Below are 22326 nucleotides of genomic sequence, written 5' to 3' on the forward strand. Positions count from 1 at the left end.
CAGCTTAACAAATGTGATTTGGTGTATTTAGATAATTAAAGAAGGCTGAAATGTGAATGCTGTAGTTTATTTTTCTGATTTATATCATTGATTACAAATTCTACCATATTGTTTGTTTGACAGACGTTTATTTTTAATATAACACCCTAACTTGGGCGTAATTACACTGGAATTATAGCAGCTAAATGGATGGGAAGAGAAACTACCAGTTTTCATTTTCAGGGCCAATCTAAACATTTTAATGGAATTATAACTGTAAATTAGGTCTCTCTGTTTATTAAAGCTATGTGCTTTGCTCTTGAGAAAATGCAAAGTAGAGCAAATATCTCTGCAACACTAGTAGAAAATAATATTTAGTTGCAAAGCTGGAAACCAAGGGTTGACTTGAAATGGGCCCCCACTTGAAACGATAGGGAAGAGACTCAGCTCCTGGAGAGAATTTCCAGAGTAGAATGGTTTTAGTCCACTCTTCTTTGACCCATCTGAAGAGCAAGTGTAATCCTATTTTCTGCATAGAGGTTGTAGCATTTGTCATTCATAGAAGGAGTTAGACCATGTTAGGGTGCAGCAGCTCTATAATTCATGGGATTTTTACCAAGAATTTGGATTAACCAATACAGTTTGTTTTAGCTCTTTCCCTTTCAGTTCTAGTTCAAGTATTAATGACCAAGGAATTTTCTGACAGTCTCCTAAAGCCATTTTCAGAACTTGGTAGATTAATCTCACCCCTGCCTCCTATAGGTCTGAGTCAAAACTACTTCTGAACTATATTTACAGGTCTTTAACTCCCAGTTCTCCAATTTAGGGTACATCTATACTACAGCATTTACAGTTGCACTAACACAGCTGTGCCGCTGTAATACTTGTGATGGAGACGCTCTAAGCCGATGGGCGAGAGGCGGTAGCTATGTCATCGGGAGAAAACTTTCCTTCCAACATAACGTTGTTTACACCAGCTGCTTTAAGGTCCTCAAGTAGGGCACCCAAAATAACTTTTGAAAATGTAGGCATAAACTTTAGACTACCAGGCGGGTGGGGAGCTCAGAGCTTCTGCCCTGTGGCAGGGTGATGGGGCTAAAGGATTCTGCCCAGCAAGGAGGGGAGACTCGGTGGGTTAGTAAATTTAGCCATCCCTGATATTTAAAGACTTTAAATTAAGAATATTGTCTCAGTTCCTACCTGCCCTTTGAAATATTCTTACAATACAGTTTCCATAATGTAATTTAAAAATGTATGCTAATGAAGCAATGTTCATTCCAAATGGATTACCAACAAAAATTTACTAATGAAAGAGAGAAGACATCCATGTGGATAGTGCAGAATTGGGTGTACCTAGAGACTTTGCTGACAATCAGGGTTAAGAGGTATAAAAGGCTATCAAACATTAGGCAGTATTATTAACTCCAGAAGTAATTTGGAGTGCGTAAATTAGGCTGTGGGGAGTCTGAAACGTGTTCCCCAGAAACGTGTCCCCTCTGGGTAAACTATTCAGATTTCTTTTTCTTTCTCAACCCAAGAAATTTCCAGAATGAATAAAGGTCTTCATAAATAGAAAAAGGAAATAATTGGTATCCTTCCTTAAATGTAAGGGCTCGACTTTTTGCCCCCTGTTACACATGTGCAATGCCTATTGAACTCAGTCTACAAAGGCTTCCTCAATAAACTGAAAATTGAAGTAATCAAGATAGGATGGAAATAAAAGATACTGAAATATATCAGGCTAAAAATAATTAATATAAAACTTCCTGTCTTGTGTGCTAATATCCATGTATGTTCATTTGTTTTGCAAACTCACATAATTCCCAATGGCTTTTGCAGCTGAGAGCACATGCAGTGGATGTAAATGGAAACCAGGTGGAGAATCCTATTGACATAGTCATTAATGTTATTGATATGAATGACAATAGGCCTGAGTTCTTACACCAGGTTTGGAATGGGACGGTCCCTGAAGGATCAAAGCCAGGTAAAATATGGCAGGTTTTCTGAGTGAAAATAGATGTTTGTTAATTTTGGAGAAAAATACATTTAGAAGTCATAACATTTTTGAAAGATGACTTATGAGTGCAATCGACAAAAATCTCAGGATGCTATTTTGCAGTTACACCTAATTTTTAATTTACATTTTTGCATGTAAAAAAAAAAAATGTAAAAGAAAGACTTCATTACACATGTAGGGAATGAGTAAGGGACAATGCGGAGAGAAGGAAAATGGGGAAGGACTACTTTATTTGGGCAACATATAAATATTTATATTATGGTAGTACCCATTGGATTGGAGTCACCTGATTGGTGACCTTTTAATACACCTATTCCTGTAAAATATCTATCTTCCCTGACTAGTTGGCTTTTGAACAAAAAGAATACCAAGGGACTAAAAATAAAAAAGGTGAACAAAATTTACAGTAATGATACTGTTCATGGTTTGTGGAACAAATTTTTCTATGCTTATCCTGTAACAATTTTGGGTATTCATACATCCTGGAGATTTTCATGTGTTGTACTCTTGCAGTCTACTTCAGTGTCCTTTTCAAAGGAAACAAGAAACCAGTGCTCCAATATCAACATTTTAAAGACAAAAGTTACTATATAACTTTCTTGATAGAAAGGAAATGCCACGTGATATTCTTGGAGAGTTCATATAATTATATATACAGTTTGAGCCCATTCTGTTTTGTATATGAAATAAATATACCTAATATTGTGTGTATTATATAATATATTATGTGATATGTGTGATATAATTTATTTAGGCCAAGACTTATAAAAATGAGTGTCTAAAGTTAGCAGCTATACCTATATACAGATGCAGTTATGCAGTTGACAGTGCACAAGTGCAACAGTCCAGTCCATACCATTAATTGCAGGATTGGGGCCTGTATAACCACATAATAGGCCTGGATGTGAATCTCTGTAATTCTGGGAAAGTTTGGATTTAGAGCCAAACTGTACAGGCTAGGAATTTCTTCAGAACCAGAATTGTGTGTCTGAACACCATCACAATTGGAATAAATTCAGATTTAGATAGATGCAAATTTTGTGGCTGAAGCCACTTTCTTACCACTCCAACAATGCAATTTTTAGGAAAACTGACTTGTCCCTTCAGTTCCTTGCAAGACTTATTATGCCACGTTCCAGTGCCAAGAACTAACATGATTTTAAACAGTCAGGATTGCAAATGGAAAGAACTGGTATCTAGAAAAGCCCTTTTTTAGTTTTCGTTGATTTGCATTGATTTTCATACACAATTAACACATTCCCCACATTTGAAACATAAATAAACATGTTTTGATTATGAAATGTTTCATTTAGCCCAGCAATTGAGACTTCTATTTAAACTTTAGAGCCTACATTTCTAATTAAATATGTTTATGGCAGAATTGTACGGTTTGATGGCTTGTGGAGCTTTTTCAGTAATAAGCAAATTTGATACTTTATAAACACCAGTATTCTTATCTTCTGTTATGTATCTTAATTGCTTCATTAATCGTGGGTCTCAGGACTACTCAGTTTCCTTTGGGTAAGAGAAAGAATGCGTAATGTTTATCAAAAGAAGTAAATGTTATGACCATTTTTTGTGCTTGTAAGTGACCTTGTATAATTCAAGTAAACTGTTTATTTAACGCTAATTATTTATTGTGCTGTTAGGAACCTATGTGATGACTGTTACTGCTATTGATGCTGATGATCCCAATGCACTGAATGGGATGCTGAGATACAGAATCTTGTCACAGGCCCCAAGCACCCCTTCCCCAAGCATGTTTACAATCAACAATGAGACTGGTGATATTATAACAGTAGCAGCTGGACTTGATAGAGAGGTAAGGCAGGCTTGAACTTTATAGGTTGTGTGGTTTTAAATGCTGTACATTTTCATGCACATGTAAAATGTTTTGTATATAACTTACACATTTTTTTCAAAAAAAATTTTTTTCCCTGGCAAAGCACTGCCTAACCAGTACTTCCTTAGAGCTGGCCAGTCTCAAGATGTGAAAACCTGAAATTTGGCAAATATCCTAGGGGTAAAGGACATTATTAAAGCTTCATTTTGCATAGAATGTAAAGCATCTGGTCTCACTCACATTCAGTGGAGTTAGTTCAGAAAGTGGAAAGGCTCTTAGAGAGGAGGAGCGAGGAAGATGTGGGGTCTTGCAGTGGGTATAGTGAGGGTGAGAGGATGAGAGGGACTGGAGGTGAGTTTACTCGGCTCTTGTCCCTCAGTCTAGAAATAGATTCATCTTGAGATTTCTAGCAAAAAAAATTCCTTACCATAAATTGGATAAAAAGCACTGTCCATACCATTTACTAAGCTTAACTAGTTTAAAGGTTTAATAGACAATATATTACCCACCTTAGTTAAGCGTAAAGCAAATAAAGCAGGATAGTGTTGTGATCCCCTGCCCAGTCTCTGGGCACAGGTAGGCTGTTTCTGTCTTTATCAAATCCACGGTGGTCCAATCTGGTGTATGTCCTGCATTGCTTCAGCCCCTTGCCCCAGCCTTTGTTAAACACACATTCTTTATACCTTGTCTTTTAACAGTGCACAGGTGCAAATTGTTAAAATTACCTCAATTATAAACATTCCATTCTAAATATATTTTCTAATACAGTTTTCCTTTAATCTGTTAAAACTCTAATTGGTACTTTCTTATTTATTTGATTTTATTTTTAAACCATTGCTTTATGTATTAATTATATTTTACAACAGTTGTTTTATTGTTACTTATCTGCTTCTTATGGCCTTGGAGTTGCTGGCTAGTTCTGTCCAGCCATTATCCATCTTCCCTAGTCTGTGTTGCTAGGGGCATTAAGTCCTGGCTGATAAATTGCTTATTGTTCAGTTCACTTTGCTCTGTCATCTACACAGACCAAGAATCCACTGTCGATAAGACAAATTGACTTTCTGATTTCTTACAGCCTTTGAAAGCTGTGTCAACAAGACACGTATAGAAAGCAGAAAAGTTCCCTTTTAGATTTTCTTATAATATTTACTACTTCAACATGATTTAATATTTATTTATTTATTTAACACAGTTTCTTATGCATTTCTTTACACACAACTCAAAACTTTTTGTGAACTGTCCTGTCAGTTCTGGTATCCAAGAGCTTCTGAAATCTTCTAATTCTGGCTCTTACAATAACTCCTCCTTGTGGTCTTGGAAAATTTAAATTCACTTGACATAGCCCCTTTAAATTAAAAGAAAGGTTTGGGTTTTCATCTACCTCTAGTTTTGGAACCCTGGGATCTTCTTTGACATAAGTACTTTCAGAAGGACTTACAGTCTGTATAAATGATATCTGTCTTCTACTACATAGCAACTAGCACTACCTGATTTATCACAGAAGAAATCAGCTATCATATAAGGACTTTCCTGTAGGCTCTCAAATTAACAATCGGAGGCCTTCTACACCCCCCCCCCCAGTTTGCCATTAATTCTATTCACTTATCACTTTATTGCCATCCAAGTGAATAATTGTTTGTAAAAGGTGTTGGGGGGGAAAGTGCTTTTGACATCTTTGTTGAATATTGTTTTAAAGTGCATGAGAAATATTCATTTAAAACACTAAACTAGACAAAAATAAGATAAAGGCATTTTAATCCATAACAGATTAAAAGAACTTTTGTGAATTTTCCAGATGATGTGAGCCAATGGTATGCACATTTGGAAATTTAGGAGTAAATTGTGGCTGTTCTAAAAACTGCCCTGGAGTGGAGAGGATATAGTGTCCCTTCCCAAACAGAGGCAGCCATTGGTTGGTTGCTTTTACTAAAGGAGATCATATTGAAGAAGCCAGATTGTTTGCAGTTCTAATAGTGCTGTCAGAGGCATCTCTCTCGGGAGGCCAAGTGCTCATTCACTAGCCAGATGCTTTAACACCGAGTGGAGAAATGCATACTGCATTGTTACAGGAGCTGCCTGTGAGCATCCTGAAAGTGCTAAACTGCACCTGTATAATGTCTCATCATTGCATGTCTACCCTGGCTTGGGTACAAAATCTTGTTTCCCTTGTAAAAGCTTTAATCTGGCCCATAGAACATTGGACATATACCCATTCTTTGCAAATGTCTGAATTACATGGGCCAGGTTGTTTAGCCCTGTTTACAGAGTAGTAAGGGGCATGTTCACCTTAGGTAGCTTGATAAACCAGCTGCATACCAAGCTGACCCATGTCATGGAATGTTGGCCTGGTGCGTGAAGGGGAAAAGAGGGAAGCCACATTCATTTCCCATGTGAAAGTTGTGGGTGAAGGGAATCCTTCCCTTCCAGTCATCTTGCAATAAAATTCCCTTCATGACTCCCGGTTTTGTCTCTTCACCTGCCCCTCCCCCCGAGCTGGAGCTGTGAAAATTTACTTCACCCCTGTGGCCATAGAATCCCTTATGGGATGGCTTGGCCATGTCTACACTACAGTGGCACATCTTGGGTGTGGCAGCAGTGCTGCTGCAGCGTAAACAGTTCCTACATTGACAGAAGGAGTATGTAGGGGGAGAGACGGGGTGCCTGGTCTACACTAAACGTTTGCTTGACTTAGCCACATTGCTCAGGGCTGTGAAAAATCTTGCTCCCATTGCGATGCAGTTAGATCAACCTAACTCTCACATTAGATGGGAGGACTCTTCTGTTGACCTAGCTACCACCTCCCAGAAAGGGGGATTACATACATCGCCAGAAAAACCCCTTCTGTGAGTGTGGGAACTGTCTATGCTACAGCAGCTCTACTGCCACAACAGAGCTGTGCCGCTGTAATGTAGACATGGCCAGTCATTCTTATCTTGTGTCTGAGTTTAGCTAGGTCGAGTATGCTCGTTTCTCTTACCAACTGCCTCGGGTGGGAGTGGAAAGATTTCACTCCATGGGACTGTCTTCTCTCCCTAGCAGACAGTTCATTTTCAGGGGTATTACTGTGACGTTCCTATAGAGGCTGAAGCATGCTGGGCTGTTCCTTTGCAGCTGCTCCCCGACTGTCAATAAGCAAGGAGCCAGCCCTGCTAACCCCTCCACCCCCCCTCTTCTGGAACATAAGGGGAAGTATTGTGTGTGTTCAGTGCCTCCCAAAAATCTCATCTAGAATAGTTCATCGTTCATATATGAGGGTCAGACTAAGCAGAATACTTAGATGGCATGCTTATTGGGATGGGACCCTACGTTTGCTTGCTTTGTGGGGTGCGTGCGCATTTGAACTGTCAAAAATAAATAAGAAGATTCTGTAACAGAGGATGACTTGGATAGCCATGTAATCATAATACAATCCTCTAGAGCATCAGGATCTGTGACTTCACAGCCAAGGTGGGTCATAGAGCTCCTGCTATCTTTCTGCCTCATCATAATCCAGGCCAAGGATTTGGGCTGATATTTTTGTCATGTTCTTTGTTTTTGCAATAAGCAATGCACAGTTGGTCCGTAGTGTAAAAGTAACAAATGTATTCCTTTGATTCTTTCATCACTACATGTCTTTTGTTCATTTGTCATGAAGAAACCCTTAAGAGGATTTTTATGCCTTTTGAATGCCACATTTTACATGGATTTTCTTGAAGCTGAATCAGTTTTATATATAAAATGTATTGTTTTATAAAGAATGACTTGCCCCCACTGGCAGGACCCTAGTCCAGAAAAGGATGGAAATACATGTTTATGGAACTTACGTGCTTCCCTGAATAGGGATGATTTCGTGAATTGGGCCCTGAATGTTTTGCATATGAAACTCAGGTGCAAGTGTGCATACACTTATAAGTGTGCATGGTTTTAGAAATTTCAGCCAGTATGTATATATCAATCCAAGATTTGAAAGCAAATGAGAAATTTAACTGAATGGACCCCTGTTCAATTTTCTTAAAAATAATTATTTTATGTTGATTTCTGTCTTGTAACTTATTACCTTGTGAAGTGATCAGTTTCATACCTGCAATTCACAAGCAATCAGAATGTGTTGGGGAGAGGATGTAGTTTTGTAGGAAATTTAAAAAAACAAACAAAAAAAAACCCTGTGCTTTTCTTTAAGTATTCTTATTTTGACAGAAACATATTTATTTAGTAATAAACCAGTCATGAAAGTAATATTTCAGAATACTAACAAATGCTCAGGTTTACCAGTTTTCTGCTGGAGGAAGAATTGAACTCCATGTACTAGTATCATCCCGCCAAGCTAGGTAGTGCTAATGCTGAAATTGAATTGGTAAATAAAGTAAAAATGTAAAACTTTATTTACATTTCACAATGTACAGAAAATCTTCCTAATTTTTAAAGATATTTGCTAAATTTAGTAGGAGAGGCCTAGCTAGTTCTGAGATCTAATCTGTCAAGCAATTCATTTTCATAGAGCCAATTCTGAGCCTCAGTAAGACCTGGCATAATTCTGGCAATGACTTTAGAATACAGATTCTCCGTACTGTGTGCTGTTTTTAACAACATATAAAGCAACTGACACTGGCAAGTTGGGAGAAGGAAGGGATATCTCCTTTAGAATGTTTAACATTTATGGAAATAATTGGGGATGCAGTGGGGGAGGGGTATTCCAGTTACTTTACTAGTTTCTGTTAGCCTAGACAGCTCCAGTTTCCATAGTGATATCAAGAAGTTGCAGCTACATTCTAATACTTAGGCTTTGCTACAATAAAGCCTTGGCAGTTGTTGTCATTTGGCCAAAAATATTCCCTGGCTCAGATCTCGTGGCCCTTTTAGGACTCTTTAATTAGGTCGAACTATACTTTTTTTTCCATTTAAAACAACAACAACAAAATGTAGACAAAATTCTATCTCTGTGGTAATAACAGTAACTTGTATAAAGTCCTTTCATTATTCATAGTAAAAGTATATCATGCAATCCTCCCCAGTCACAAGTGATGTATGAAAAATGCAGGCAGTTTAATATATTTAGATGCAAACCACTGCTGTACTTCTGGTGATGTAAACTCTGCTTCAGTTAGTTCAAGTGATGTTAACTAGACTAAACAGTATGATAGGCTCATTGCGTAATAAAGCACAATTTATGGAACACCTGCTGTCCAACTGGAATGTTTTTGTCTATAACTTATGTTGGTGTCATTTTGTGTTTTAGAAAGTACAACAGTATACATTAATAATTCAAGCTACGGACATGGAAGGAAACCCAACATATGGTCTCTCAAACACAGCAACTGCTGTCATCACAGTGACAGATGTCAATGACAATCCTCCAGAGTTCACTGCTATGACTGTAAGTCCTGTACAGAAGTAAATGAAGGATACGAATGTTATGGCCATTATTAAGGAATTTTTCACATTATATACATAAATTGAAAATATTTGTTACTTATCTAATAGCCTGCTGTGTTGCAAGGATTTAATTTAAGGGATAATCTGTCCCTTAGAACATACCATGCTTAATCCAAAATACAGAATTTTAGCTAAGGAATCAACCCACTACTTTTCTAGGTGGTTTCAGGTAGTTTTTAGTTTGCTAGTTCACATTTTACTGTTTGACAATGGTCAACTGTCAGGTTGTGTTCTCCTTTATTATAAAGTATTTGTTAGATCTCTTCCCCCCCCCCCCCCCTCAAATTAATGGATCACAAATAATTTTGGTTAGATTGACTAAAGCAAGACATCAGGAATCCTCGCAGTTTTTTAACCCTGGAGGGCAAATCCTCAGATGGTATAAATTGTCATAGCTCCACTGAGGACAATTTATACTAGCTAAGGATCTGCCTCTTGGAGTACAATTGGACTAAGATGAATACCAGTCTCTGTGATCTGATAATTATTGCATAGTGCTATTATACACTGATGTATACGTGTAAAAATGTATGTTTTTCTTTGTTTTAGTTCTATGGTGAAGTACCTGAAAATAGAGTGGATGTTATAGTAGCTAATCTAACAGTAACTGATAAGGATCAGCCACACACTCCTGCCTGGAACGCATTGTACAGAATGACTGGTGGAGATCCTACAGGTCGATTTACTATTCTGACTGATCCAAATAGTAATGATGGGTTGGTAACTGTTGTGAAGGTAAGTGATACCCACGATTCATTGAATTAAGCAGAGACAGATAAGTGGGAGAGCACTAAGAATAAATATCTCCCTGCTGTATAATCCTGAGGCCAGTGTGAGATTTGAAATTAAAATTAATGTACACCATGCTCGTTCACCTTTTGGATTGTCCCCCTACTTACCTTATTATGAACAATCTAAATTCCCAGTTCTAAAAATACGGTTAGCTAATTTTAAAATGACAGAATATAAAACCTTTATTTGCCAGAAGTAAAAATTGTCCTATGATAAAGCCACTTGCTTATTGGTGTCATCAGAACTAGCATTAATGGCTGTCTGTTGGAGCAGTAAATAAACTGCTTTCTACCTTTTTGTCAGCATTGGCCCTCCAGGCATAGGGATGCCTTTCCCCATAAGGATGATGCCAGTATGTTCCCATTAGGCAGCTGACACAAAATAACCAATCAGGACAATATCCGAGGGGAAGGAGAGTGGTGTTAGTGATGGTAGGAGGCTACTCTTACTCTTTTTAAAGGATGATGCTATTTTTAAAACTTTTTTCAAAAGCCTTGTATGGAGCAGGTTCTGTATCTTCATTCACGAGCCAAAAAAATTCCTGGGTTGAAGGAGTGACTTGTTCTTTCAGTGATGATAAAAAGGCAGCACTACATTTAAATCTGTCAAGAAGTAGTCCCCTTTCCTCTCATCTGTCTGATAAGTGTCCTGACTCTTAGTTTGTCTGTTTCATTTTTGGACCATCCACTCAAGTGGGTGATATGATATGAAATACAGCACTCAGGCTTGAAATGTCTGTGTTCCAGTCTGGAATATGGTGGAATTATTATTATTTATTTATTCTTTCGGTACCTTGGGAAAACAATCTGTGGCTTTTTACAGCAATCTAGGCTACATATCATGTTAGGGGGTCTCCTCTCCTCCCCCCCATAAGTCCCTATACTGTATAATTGGCCTTTCTCCAAAGATACCAGTTATATTTGCTTCTGTCGACAAGACACACTTGACTGTCTGCATGCTTTATATTAGGCACATATAAGTCCATTTCAGATCTACTGACAATTACACACTTGAAATCTCTGAAAGAGCAAGCAGAATGATACTCAAATCAAACCAGTATAAAGAGAATCAAATTAAATTCCCAAGAGCATAATCTGCTTGAAAAATTTCAAATTAGATTATTTTTCAAAAGGTAAATCTAGATAAATAAATGATACTCTGAGGATAGCCCCCAGAGAAACTCTAACTTCTTATTAGGTCTAAGGTGGCTTAAGGACTCTTGAAGTGGCAGCAGTTAGCAGGAGATTCTTCACCAGCCACCGTGAAAAAGGAACATGCTCCTGGAGGTACAAAGACTGGCTGAAACCACTAAGGAGGAGTCAGCTGTGCTATCATTGCCCCTTGAATCTCTTTAGCTCTGGATGTTCCTATCTGCCGTTGGCACCAGAAGAGCTGCTGCAAAATTTTTCCTTAAGTGCTGCAGAATTCCATGTTCTAGAATTATATAGAAGCTTCATATGCAGTGGTGTTGCAGTGGTTCTCTTTTGTTTAGGCTCTGTGTTCATCTAGCTCAATATAAAGATTATAAAAATAGAAAAACTTTTAAAGTAATTTTTGTTTGTGTGCTAGTCACTACTATGTACAACTTTTCCCCCCTTTTGTTTTTGCCAGCCAATTGACTTTGAGACCAATAGGATGTTTGTACTTACTGTTGCTGCGGAAAATCAAGTGCCTCTGGCCAAGGGAATTCATCATCCTCCTCAGTCAACAGCCACTGTATCCATTACCGTCATTGATGTGAATGAGAGTCCATATTTTGTCCCAAACCCTAAGCTTATACGACAGGAAGAAGGGCTTCTTGCCGGTAACATGTTAACTACTTTCACCGCTCAGGACCCAGATCGTTACATGCAGCAAACTGCTCTAAGGTATGGTGTAAAGCACAACCCTGTCTCATCCCGTACTGGTAATCTCAAAACTGGGCCTAATCCACCAGCCCTCTGCACAGGCTCTGAAGACTTGAAACACTGCAGAAATGCTGTATTTCTCTTTGGGGTTGGCAATGAAGTGAAGAGCCCATTTATGATTTCTCTGTTTACTACAGCACCCCAGAGGAGGAATTTTGGGTGGGCTGAGGGAATGGTGTGGCAAATAAGTCTACATCTAGTGCACATCTACAGATACAGCAACTATGGCATCTTCTTCTACTTATAGGGCTCAGTTCATCAAGGTACCTAAACACATACAGAACTTTAAGCATATGGGCAGTCCCAGTGAATTGAGTGGGGCTAGTCTCATGCTTAAGATTTATCCTCATGCTGATATGTCTTGCTGAATCCGGGTCATAGGCTGTGATAGCTGTGCCTCAACTTTATGGCAGCCCTGCATCAGATCAGGATTCAGTATCCTGTCCCCAACAACTGTATAATTCATGTAGGCAAAAAAAACCCTTGTAAAATGAGGCTTCATATAATTTTACTCTTTTTGTATTATTTTGGGCTGGTCGACACTAGAAAATTATATCAACCCAACTTCGTCACTTGGGGTGTGAAAAATCCACACACCCTGAGCGATGTAATTCAGCCGACCTGTGGACAGCACTAGGTCAACACAAGAATCCTTCCTTCAACTAGCTACTGCCTCTAGGGGCGGTGAATTTACTACAGTGATGGGAGAAGTAAGCAGCTGTGCCACTAGCGTTTTAAGTGTAGACATAGACTTACTTAGTTATTATTGCTGATGTTTGCTCATTTTTGGCCATAAAAGTCATATATAAGATCTATAATTTTGTAGCCTATTACTGTTGTTTTTATTTTTAAATATCACTTGAGCTAAGATAGATTGTAGTTTATTTAAACTAATAATTGACACAATGGCAACTTCTTATAAGGAAAGGTGGTTTTGAATGACACTATTCTTTCAAACCAAAATCAGAGAATACAGTAAAATAGCTGGATACACTGAGGCATTCATAGAAAACTAATGGTTTGCTGTTGTCAACTGGGACTGAAAGAGCTAAAATAATGGGGTCAGTTCTGTCAACTCAGAATCTCTCTCATCATCTATCTCATCTCTCTCTTTGGACAGATACATATACCTGGTTAACAGAATTGAGAAGGGTGCATAAATGGCTCTCATGCTGTAAATCAAGTCAGAATACCTATTAAAATAGTTTAATCATGGTTGAATGTGAAGTCTGAATTCTTATGGTGAATAAGTCATATGCAACTTAAGAAAATTGTGCATTTTACTAATTTATGAAGTGTACGTTCACTTTTCAGTGGATATATATATATATATATAACTTACGTAAAAAACAGTTATATAACAGCTTACTTACATGGCAAGGCTTTTAAAAACATTTGCTTTATTAAAACAGTACCTGTATCCAAAAAATATCAGGAATGCAAGCTAATAAACCGAAACTCATAAAATAATGTAACAGTATCAGATACATACATCTTCAGAATACGAGTTAAAATATATTTGTTTTATTTCATTTTTAAAAAGCCTATTGGAAGATAAATAACATTTCTTTTGGTCAAATATACAGATACTCAAAGCTTTCAGATCCTGCAAACTGGCTAAAAATTGACCCAGTCAGTGGACAGATAACTACAATTGCAGTTTTGGACAGAGAGTCACAATATGTGGAAAACAACATGTATAATGCCACTTTCCTTGCATCTGACAATGGTATGTATTCACATTTATATGTATTCAGGAAGTTTTAATTCTGTGTATTTGAATGACATTATATCACACTAGCACAGAAAACAAAAAATGTAGGAATAAATTATTAGTTTTCACCATAGCAAAAGGTTAACAGTAGGTTGTCAGAAGGTTGAGTACTAAGATTGGAGTTAATATATTGATCAGATATCTGGAAAATGGGTTAATCCATGGGGTTCCAAACTTCGCAGATGACACACAATTATTTAGGACAGTCAAGTCCAGTGAAGACTGAGGCCCTAATCAAGTTTGGTGAATGGGCAACGCAACAGCAGATGAAATTCAGTGTTAAAAAATGCCAAGTAATAATGCATGTCAGAATGAAAAGTGAGCACTCTAGCTTTCTAGTTCTAAACTAACTGCATCACCTTTGGGAAGAGGCCTGGTAGGCCATCACTGTGGATTCCTCAGTGAAGACCTCTACTCTATGTTAAGCTGCAGTTGAAGAAGCAACAACATTTTAGAATGCACAAGTAATGGGATGAGGACTAATTCGGGAAATATTACAATTCCATTAATCAGTGATTTGCCGTCATCATTTAGTAACCGTGTAATTTAGTAATTAGTAACTGTGTTACTTACTAGTCACCTCATCTCAAAAAAGGATTTTGCCATTTTAGAGGTGTATATTTGGAATGTGGGGAAAAAATCTTGTATGAAGAGAAAATTTAAAAGTGATGACTAAAATTGACATCATAAAAGTATATAAAATAATAAATAGTATAGGGACGGTAAATCGGAAACTTCTGTTCTCCTTGTCTTGTAACATAAGCACAAGGAGGCATTTCATGAAATTGAAAAGTGTCAAGTTTCACACAAAGAGTAATTATACTGTGGAACTCGTTACCACAGGATGTCACTGCAGGTAGAATTTAGCAAGATTTAAAGAAGTATTAGACAATATATGGATAAAAAGACTATCCAGATTTATAAAAGCAAATACTTAAAAAATGAGTTTTGGAAGAGATGTAAAACCTCATGCTTAGGGACTTAAGTCTTAATTATTGGGGGCTAGGTGGAGAGGTCTCTGGAGGCTGGATTATCCCAGATCTGCCTACGATAGGGATGTTAGCATCTTTTTTTGCAGCATCTGGTGTTGACCACTGTTGGAGATAGCTTAGAAGACTGGATGAACTACTGTTCTAATGCAGTATGACAATTCCTTTGTTCCTGTATTCACCAACGATGGCCCTAATCCTGCAGACACTTGTGCCTTCAGAGGCCAGTCCTGTGAAGCCAGTAAGACTGCTCATGGACTTGAAGTTAAGCATATACATGTTTGCACGATCGAGGCCAAACACCAGATTTTGTTTATAAAGCCAGAGCCCCAAAACAGAGGTATGTGAAAGTGCACTGCCCCAGCATGAACTCCCAGAGGCATTGTGCTTTTGAGGACAGGCTAGAGCAGCCCTTGCTCTATGCTTACAGAGAATGCAGGGTCTGACAGGTATTCCAGTCCTGTTCAGTTGGCTCCACTCTTATCCTCAGGGAACACTGATATTACTATCAACATTAGGCTCAAGCAGTTCTTAGGCAAGCCCAGTCACAGTCTAGCTTGAAGTGTGCACTGTCATTTCAAAAGTATGTGTAAGGTTTATTAATAGGTGACATTCTGATCCTAAATTGGAAAAAAAATTATAAAACAGTTTGGTACATTGTGAGTAATGAGGGGTAGAAGAAGTGTGCTTTATTGTTCTTGGTGTTTTAATTATCCTTTCAAATCAAATTTCAGTTTACATTGTAACTGAACACACGTACATAGGTAGCTGTGAAATATGTACGTATGAAATATTGTAAATAAGTTTCTAATAGGAAGCAGATCACGATACCAATTTTTGTTTCTTTAAGGAATTCCTCCTATGAGTGGGACTGGGACTCTTCAGATATATTTGCTTGACATTAATGATAATGCACCCCAAGTACATCCTCAAGAGGCTACAACCTGTGAAACGCTACAGCCCAATGCAACTAACATCACAGCAACAGACCGTGACATTGATCCGAATGCAGGACCGTTTGCCTTTGAACTGCCAGAAAATCCTCCTAGTATTAAGAGGAATTGGACCATCATTCGTATTAGTGGTAAAATTAATTTACACAACAGAAATTTTAATCATTTCAAATGAACTACTGCCTGCATTTTCAATTGTTTCATTTTATCTGGTGGTGGTAATTTCCCAAGATGCTTAGATTTTTTAGATTAATGTGAATGAAATGTTACCAAATGCCATTAGTGTGAGCTCCCTTGTGAATGAGGGAAAGATATTTTAAAAGTTAAATTTAGAAGCTAACGATGTTCATGGTAATAAGAATTCTGTGGCACCTTATGTGGCATTTAGAACATTCAGTAACAAAAGATTAATACAGAGTTCAGAAACCTGTAAATTTTCCATCGTTGTTTAACATTCACATAAGCAGTAAATTATATTTTTACACCTAACGTGTTTTCTCATATAGGTGATCATGCCCAACTTTCATTAAGGATCAGATTCCTTGAGGCTGGTATCTATGATGTTCCTATAATAATCACAGATTCTGGAAATCCTCCCAAATCCAGCACTTCTATTCTGAAGGTGAAGGTTTGCCAGTGTGACATAAACGGAGACTGTACTGATGTAGATCGGATTGTTGGTGCAGGATTGGGCACAGGTGCCATCATTGCAATTCTGCTCTGTATCATCATCTTGCTCAGTAAGTACATTGGTCTTTCAAAAATTGGTTCTTTAGCTCTTCTTCTAGTATTTCACAAGAGCAAACCTAAACAGGTAACATGAGTTTTTTTTTTTCCATAAGATTTTTTATATGTATGGTGATAGTTTACCCCTCAGCCATCCAAGTGCTGGTACATAGATTGCAAGGCTAGAAGGGACCATTGTGATCATCTCGTCTGACCTCCTGCATAACACAGGCCGTAGAACGTCCCCAAAGGAATTTCTAGAGCAGATCTCTCTGCCATGAGCAGGACCAGAGAAGGATCTTACCTCCTAAAGAATTGCCCATATTCAACTTTCTTTCTTTGATGCAGTATTAAAATTTGGTGGTGATTACTAATACAATATTAAGAATCTGTGAGCCAGATGGCAGCTGGCCCTTGCGTGGGCACTTCAGCGTTGCGGTTTAAGGAGCTGCCCCTTTATGCTTACCACACTCCGTTTTCATAGGAGTTCAAGACTCCTCCCTCTACATGTTCATCAGAGGAAGGCGGGGGACATGCATTGCCTCAAGTGGGTGGAGAGGAGGAGAGGCTATGGCCCTCAGAGGCCTAATCTCTCCCCAGGGTGCTGCAGAGGCGCTGTGATTCCACATCATCCCAGCAGCTATCAGTGCCTGGAAGGCACAATTTGGCTTTATCTCAAACACAATGGAATTAAGTAGAGTGGTTTATGCTTTGGGAAAGTGGTACATCACAGTCCCTTCTAGAAGGCCTGACCAGCAGCCAGTCATGCAAGTATGTGTTTGTCTAAGTGCTGCATAAAGCTGAAAGTGATATTCTGTTTGTATCAAGTGCATTTGATGAGGGAAATGACTAAACACCATGACTGTCTGTCCAGTGTAGTAAAATTTAGACATCGTAGCTCTCCTGTGTATATGGCTAACTGATTTCTGATTGCAGTGAAAACACAAGAAAGGGATTAACCTGTTAAAAGTACTCAGTGCACAAATTCAGAATATACAGAATGATGGAGTGGAGTCATAAAGAATAAACTTTCCATGCCTAATGAAGAATTGTGTAGTAACAGTTTGTCCAGGAACAGCAGGCTGTGTACAGAGATGATGTATTAAATTTGTTTCCATGTTACTGAGACATTTAAAAATGTTAGCAATTGATTTAATGAAATGCTCTCATAATTACCAAATCAATTACAAGTGTTCTTCAGACAGTTACATGGCAGATGAATTGAAATTTCTTGCCATGAGGATGCTTTTTAGTTCTAATTGGAAATGTACATACTGTACTAGGAATGAATTCACTCACCTCCTGCTACAAGAATTACCTTTTTATAACGACTTTAGCTTATAAGCCAACAAAATAACTGAAGTTTGAGAATTGCCAAGATTCAAATAAAAAGAAATCTAAGCAACCATAAAATCTTACAACTGTAAACCCAACTTCCCTTTCCAGTCACTTTTCTAATTCCCAGCACTGCACCTGGAGTGATGCAGCTCCATAATGCCTTCAACTTATGTTGAAGTCACAGTTGAGTCCTAACTACAGAAAACACAGAAGCACTGGGGCCCAGGAGAGGTACTATTTTAGGTCCTATATTCTGAACTGTTACATCAGTTCAGTTCAATGGACTTCAACTCCATTGGAAATGAAAATAATTTGGAGATAGACTGATGTAGATGAGAGCAGAATTTAGCTCTTAGAGTGTTTTCATGTTCAACGACTATTATCTGTTTCACAACATTTCTACTAATCTGTCACGAGTGAATTATCTCCTCCTGGAGAGAGACTAGGGATACTCCAACACTTGGAGAGGATACCTAGGACTTGAGCCCATGAGCCACCAGCAGCGTGCAGCCATCTTTTGTCGGGAATTTGGACAAATTATTTTTAAACATTTTTGAGAGAACAATTCTCAATTTCAGAAACCAAAACCATGCACTATGTCCCTTACACATAAGATTAGAAAGGGAAAATTCTTTGTTTCCTGAAACATCCCAACTTTTGAGTGCTAAACTTTGCAGCCCTAACAATAGTCTTTTTACACACATTTTCTTTGTACAATAATTAATATAATATGGAAACCCTACTTCTGTGCTCTCCTGCAGCCCTTTTACTGTGCTAATTCAGCTAGCAAAGAGGGGCCAGAAAGGTAGCTTAATCATCTCCCAGCGAATACCGCCTATGAAGGGCTCTTCACCAGGTCACACATGGCTAGTTGAACAGTTACACACTGCCCTCACCCCACACCACACCAAAAAGTAACTCAGAACCCACCCCATCTAACATCCCTTCACAGGCCATTGGCATATCTACCACCAGTAGTCAAAGATCAGTAAATTGCCAAACGAGGCTATCCTATCATAACATCCCCTCCATAAATGTATCAAGCTCAGTTTTGAAGCCAGTTAGGTTTTTTGCCCCCACTGCTCCCCTACTCCAGAACTTCACTTCTCTGATGGTTAGAAACCTGCATCTCATTTCAAGTCTAAACTTCCTGATAGCCAGTTTATATCCATTAGTTCTTGTGTCCACATAGGTGCTGAACTTAAATAATTCCTCTCCTTCCCTGGTATTTATCCCTCTGATGTGTTTACAGAGAGCATTCATATCTCCCCTCAACCTTCTTTTGGTTAGGCTAAACAAGCCAACCTCTTTGAGTCTTCTCTCATAAGACAGGTTTTCTATTCCGTGGATCATCCTAGTAGCATTTCTCTGCACCTGTTACAGTTTGAATTCATCTTTCTTAAACATGGGGAACCAGAACTGCACACAGTATTCCAGATGAGCTCTCACTAGTGCCTTGTATAACAATACTAACATCTCCCTATCTCTACTGGAAATACATCTTCTGATGCATCCAAGGACCACATTACCGTTTTTCTCAGCCACATCACATTGGCGGCTCATTCAAAGCCACCATAAATTAGAATAGGCTATAGGTTTAAAGTTACCTCTGACTTAAAACTGCTTTTGCCCCCTTTTCCTTGGCTGTACTTCCAGAAAGGTGCATCTCGGAATCAGGTCATTATGTATGCCTCAGATCCAGGATAATTACTATATGGATTGTGAGACGCAGTGTTTTTCAGCTACCCAAATAATTCAGTTAAATCTCCTACTTGAAATCATGCCATCGGGTAGAATTCTGTCTTAATATTCAAGGGATGGTTTAATATGTGTTTTCATAACCTGTAAATTATCGTATAATGTGTAGAATAGTAATGTTTTCATTTCTGGTCTTCCCCTTCTCCAATCTAGTTCTAGTTTTGATGTTTGTAGTATGGATGAAACGCCGTGACAAGGAGCGTCAGGCCAAACAACTGCTGATTGACCCAGAAGATGACGTAAGGGACAATATTCTGAAATATGATGAAGAAGGTGGTGGAGAAGAAGACCAGGTGAGAAATGTCATTAGTGCTTCTAAAGTGCAGGTGCAGATCTGAAGGTGCAATAAATCTTCTTTTCCATTACCACATCATATAACATAGCCTATACTTGCAATGAATTATACACATGCTGAGTAATACAGAGAATCATGAAAGTAGGTGCTGCTTTCCAGTGAGGTCTAGTCAGTTTTACTCATCGGGTGTCAAACTCCTGCCTTTTGCATGACAGGTAAAACCAATATCTTGTCCACTTATAGGCATTAAGCTTCCCATCACATTCTGGTCAAATTCCAACATGGGTAATTACATTTAAAAGAAAATTAAAATACCCTCTCATTTCAATTTTTGAATGTTGTTCTTCACTACCTCTCTTAAAACACTGTTGTGTAGCATCACTGATGAAGAATGGCTAATGCATTCCACGCTGAACATCACTGTATTTCAATGGCAAGTGAATGCTTCCTATATTTAAAGTCTGTAAAACTCTTTGGGGTTCTTGTGAATGAAAGGTTCTTTGTAAATACTAGCTATTCAGAGGTTGGCCAATGCTGGAACAGCAGATTAGAAACCCTTTACATTTCAATTGGTATCAAGGAAGAGGGCATTGGGTGTAGTGGTGTTCCATCCCCAAAGGAGAATGCTGCCCGATGATATGTTTGCAAGTTGACACTTGTGGTCCGCCGAGATGGAGGGTCCATGCTTTGAGATCTCGGTAGTGAGAAAAGAGCAGCCGGACGAGCACTTAACCACACTGTCAGTTTATTTAAGCTGCTAGTTGCTGTTACAATACTTCAAGCTGTTAGAATCATAAATCAGGCGCTTAACCACAATAAGGGAGGGGAAGCCCATCACCCCCTGTAAGCAGTCTGCAACCAGGGAGCAAACCTGCCACGCAGCACCCGCTGGATCCTCTACGGGTCTGCGGAGAGCTTCGGGGCCGGGCAGCACCCAGGGGGTCCCAATATACTACTTCCCCCCACTTCTAGCAATAAGCTCATTGGTTATGTCTCAATCCACTTGGGGATTGGGTCCTAACATTTGTTGTTCTCTCTGCTATTGGCATTTAGCTAGGGACCAATCCGCTATAAGCTGTGGTTACTTGTGTTCGTCTCTAGCTGCTCTATTTCAAGCTCATATCTAGGTCATGGTGCGGTTAACATATTTCCTGAGTTTATGCCCAGGTCATGAGGCACCTAGCTTTGCTTGAGAGGCATACCTTTGCTCATGGGGCCTAACTGTTATTACTTATGCTAACTCAGGCCTAGCCTTGTCACTATGCTGCCCCCGTGTCATAAAATTCTTCCGCTTTTTACAACACTGTATGCATCCATCCTCCCTTCCATCTCTGGAAGCACCATCATTGGAATACCAGGGTGCTGGGATAGGTAGACATAGAGTGTCATCTTCCTTCCTAACTGGAAGGATTCCTAAGCCGAATTAGCTCTTTCCCTCCATCTCACCTCCTCCCTCAGTTGCTGGTGAGCCGGTATGCTGCAGATGCAGGGGGAAGACATCTTAATAAGGAAATAATGCTGATAGGGAGAGGTATCTTTTCCCCAGTGAATTCTTAGAATCGTGGGTTGCAGCCTAACCTAACCATAAAAATTAGGGCTTTGCAAGGTTTCCAGATCACACTCCCCATCTACACCATCAAGTTAGAAACCCAACCTCCTGAGGGAAAAAGCATGAAGAAACTGTGAGGGAAGCTTTCACGATGTTACTAGTGGGCTTTGACCACTACACTGGGTTCTTCCACATGAGAGGGTGATTGCTCCCTATGTGCTTCAGTTTTCCATCTGGGAAAGTAAAAATAGTTAGTTTGAAGGGGGTTATGAGATTTAATGATAGTGAAGTGCTTGCTATTATTGGATTAAAGCAACAGCAATGTGCGAAATATTATTAGTAGTAATGTCAAATGAACAGAGCATTGTCTGTGGAAAACATAGTTGATTTTCCAGTGAAAAGCCTTTGAAAATAAAGATTACTCACTCCCCAACCCCTTCCTGCTGCCAAACATTTTTTGTGGAGTTCTATAACAGTGTCTCTCCTCAGTGGCTCATATTTGCATGATCCTTTTTCCCCACAGATGCTTTCCATATGCTGAGAGGCCCCTTTAGCGAGTTCTGTGCATCTTGGGCCTCCCCAGACACTTTCCTTAATCCCTACCTGTCCGAAAATTACTTTTTTAAAATCATTTTTTAGCAATTTCTCAAGCAAATATCAAGTTCTGAAATCTTGAACCTTTCCTATGGTACCAAGGGTTTGTCTACACAGTGAAGCTAGTGTGCAGTAAGCTAGGGTGTGAATTTAAAGCACACTAGCTCCCTTTGTAGATGCTTTTACTCCACTTAATGTATTAAGCTAGACTGCCCTTCAGGCACTCTTAGTGCACAATAAGAGTGAGTTTTCGTGTGGGGTAACTAGTGCACATTAGCTACTGTAGGCATTTTCTTCATCTGTACAGCTTGCTAGGCAAACCTGGCATCTGCTAGTGGCCGCCTCTTGTTTTTCAGATGTCTATAGCAACTAGATTAGCCTGTGGGACAGGACTACATGT

General features: G+C 38.9%; 1 protein-coding gene across 3 annotated transcripts in view; it reads left to right on the top strand.

The window, feature by feature from the left end:
- Window positions 1-22326, top strand: part of CDH2 (cadherin 2) — a 162342-nt gene that overhangs the window by 116237 nt on the left and 23779 nt on the right. For all 3 annotated transcript variants that reach the window (XM_067546279.1, XM_067546288.1, XM_067546299.1), the window contains 9 exons: window positions 1819-1963; window positions 3646-3818; window positions 9055-9192; window positions 9801-9986; window positions 11655-11911; window positions 13537-13679; window positions 15564-15797; window positions 16173-16406; window positions 19642-19781. In XM_067546279.1, coding sequence (XP_067402380.1) covers window positions 1819-1963; window positions 3646-3818; window positions 9055-9192; window positions 9801-9986; window positions 11655-11911; window positions 13537-13679; window positions 15564-15797; window positions 16173-16406; window positions 19642-19781 — 1650 coding nt within the window. The remainder of the gene's footprint in view (window positions 1-1818; window positions 1964-3645; window positions 3819-9054; window positions 9193-9800; window positions 9987-11654; window positions 11912-13536; window positions 13680-15563; window positions 15798-16172; window positions 16407-19641; window positions 19782-22326) is intronic.

This window comes from Emydura macquarii, unplaced genomic scaffold, assembly GCF_026122565.2.
Source record: "Emydura macquarii macquarii isolate MOO-44397 ecotype Brisbane River unplaced genomic scaffold, CSIRO-AGI_Emac_v2 contig_212, whole genome shotgun sequence".
Taxonomy (NCBI): Eukaryota; Metazoa; Chordata; order Testudines; family Chelidae; genus Emydura; species Emydura macquarii.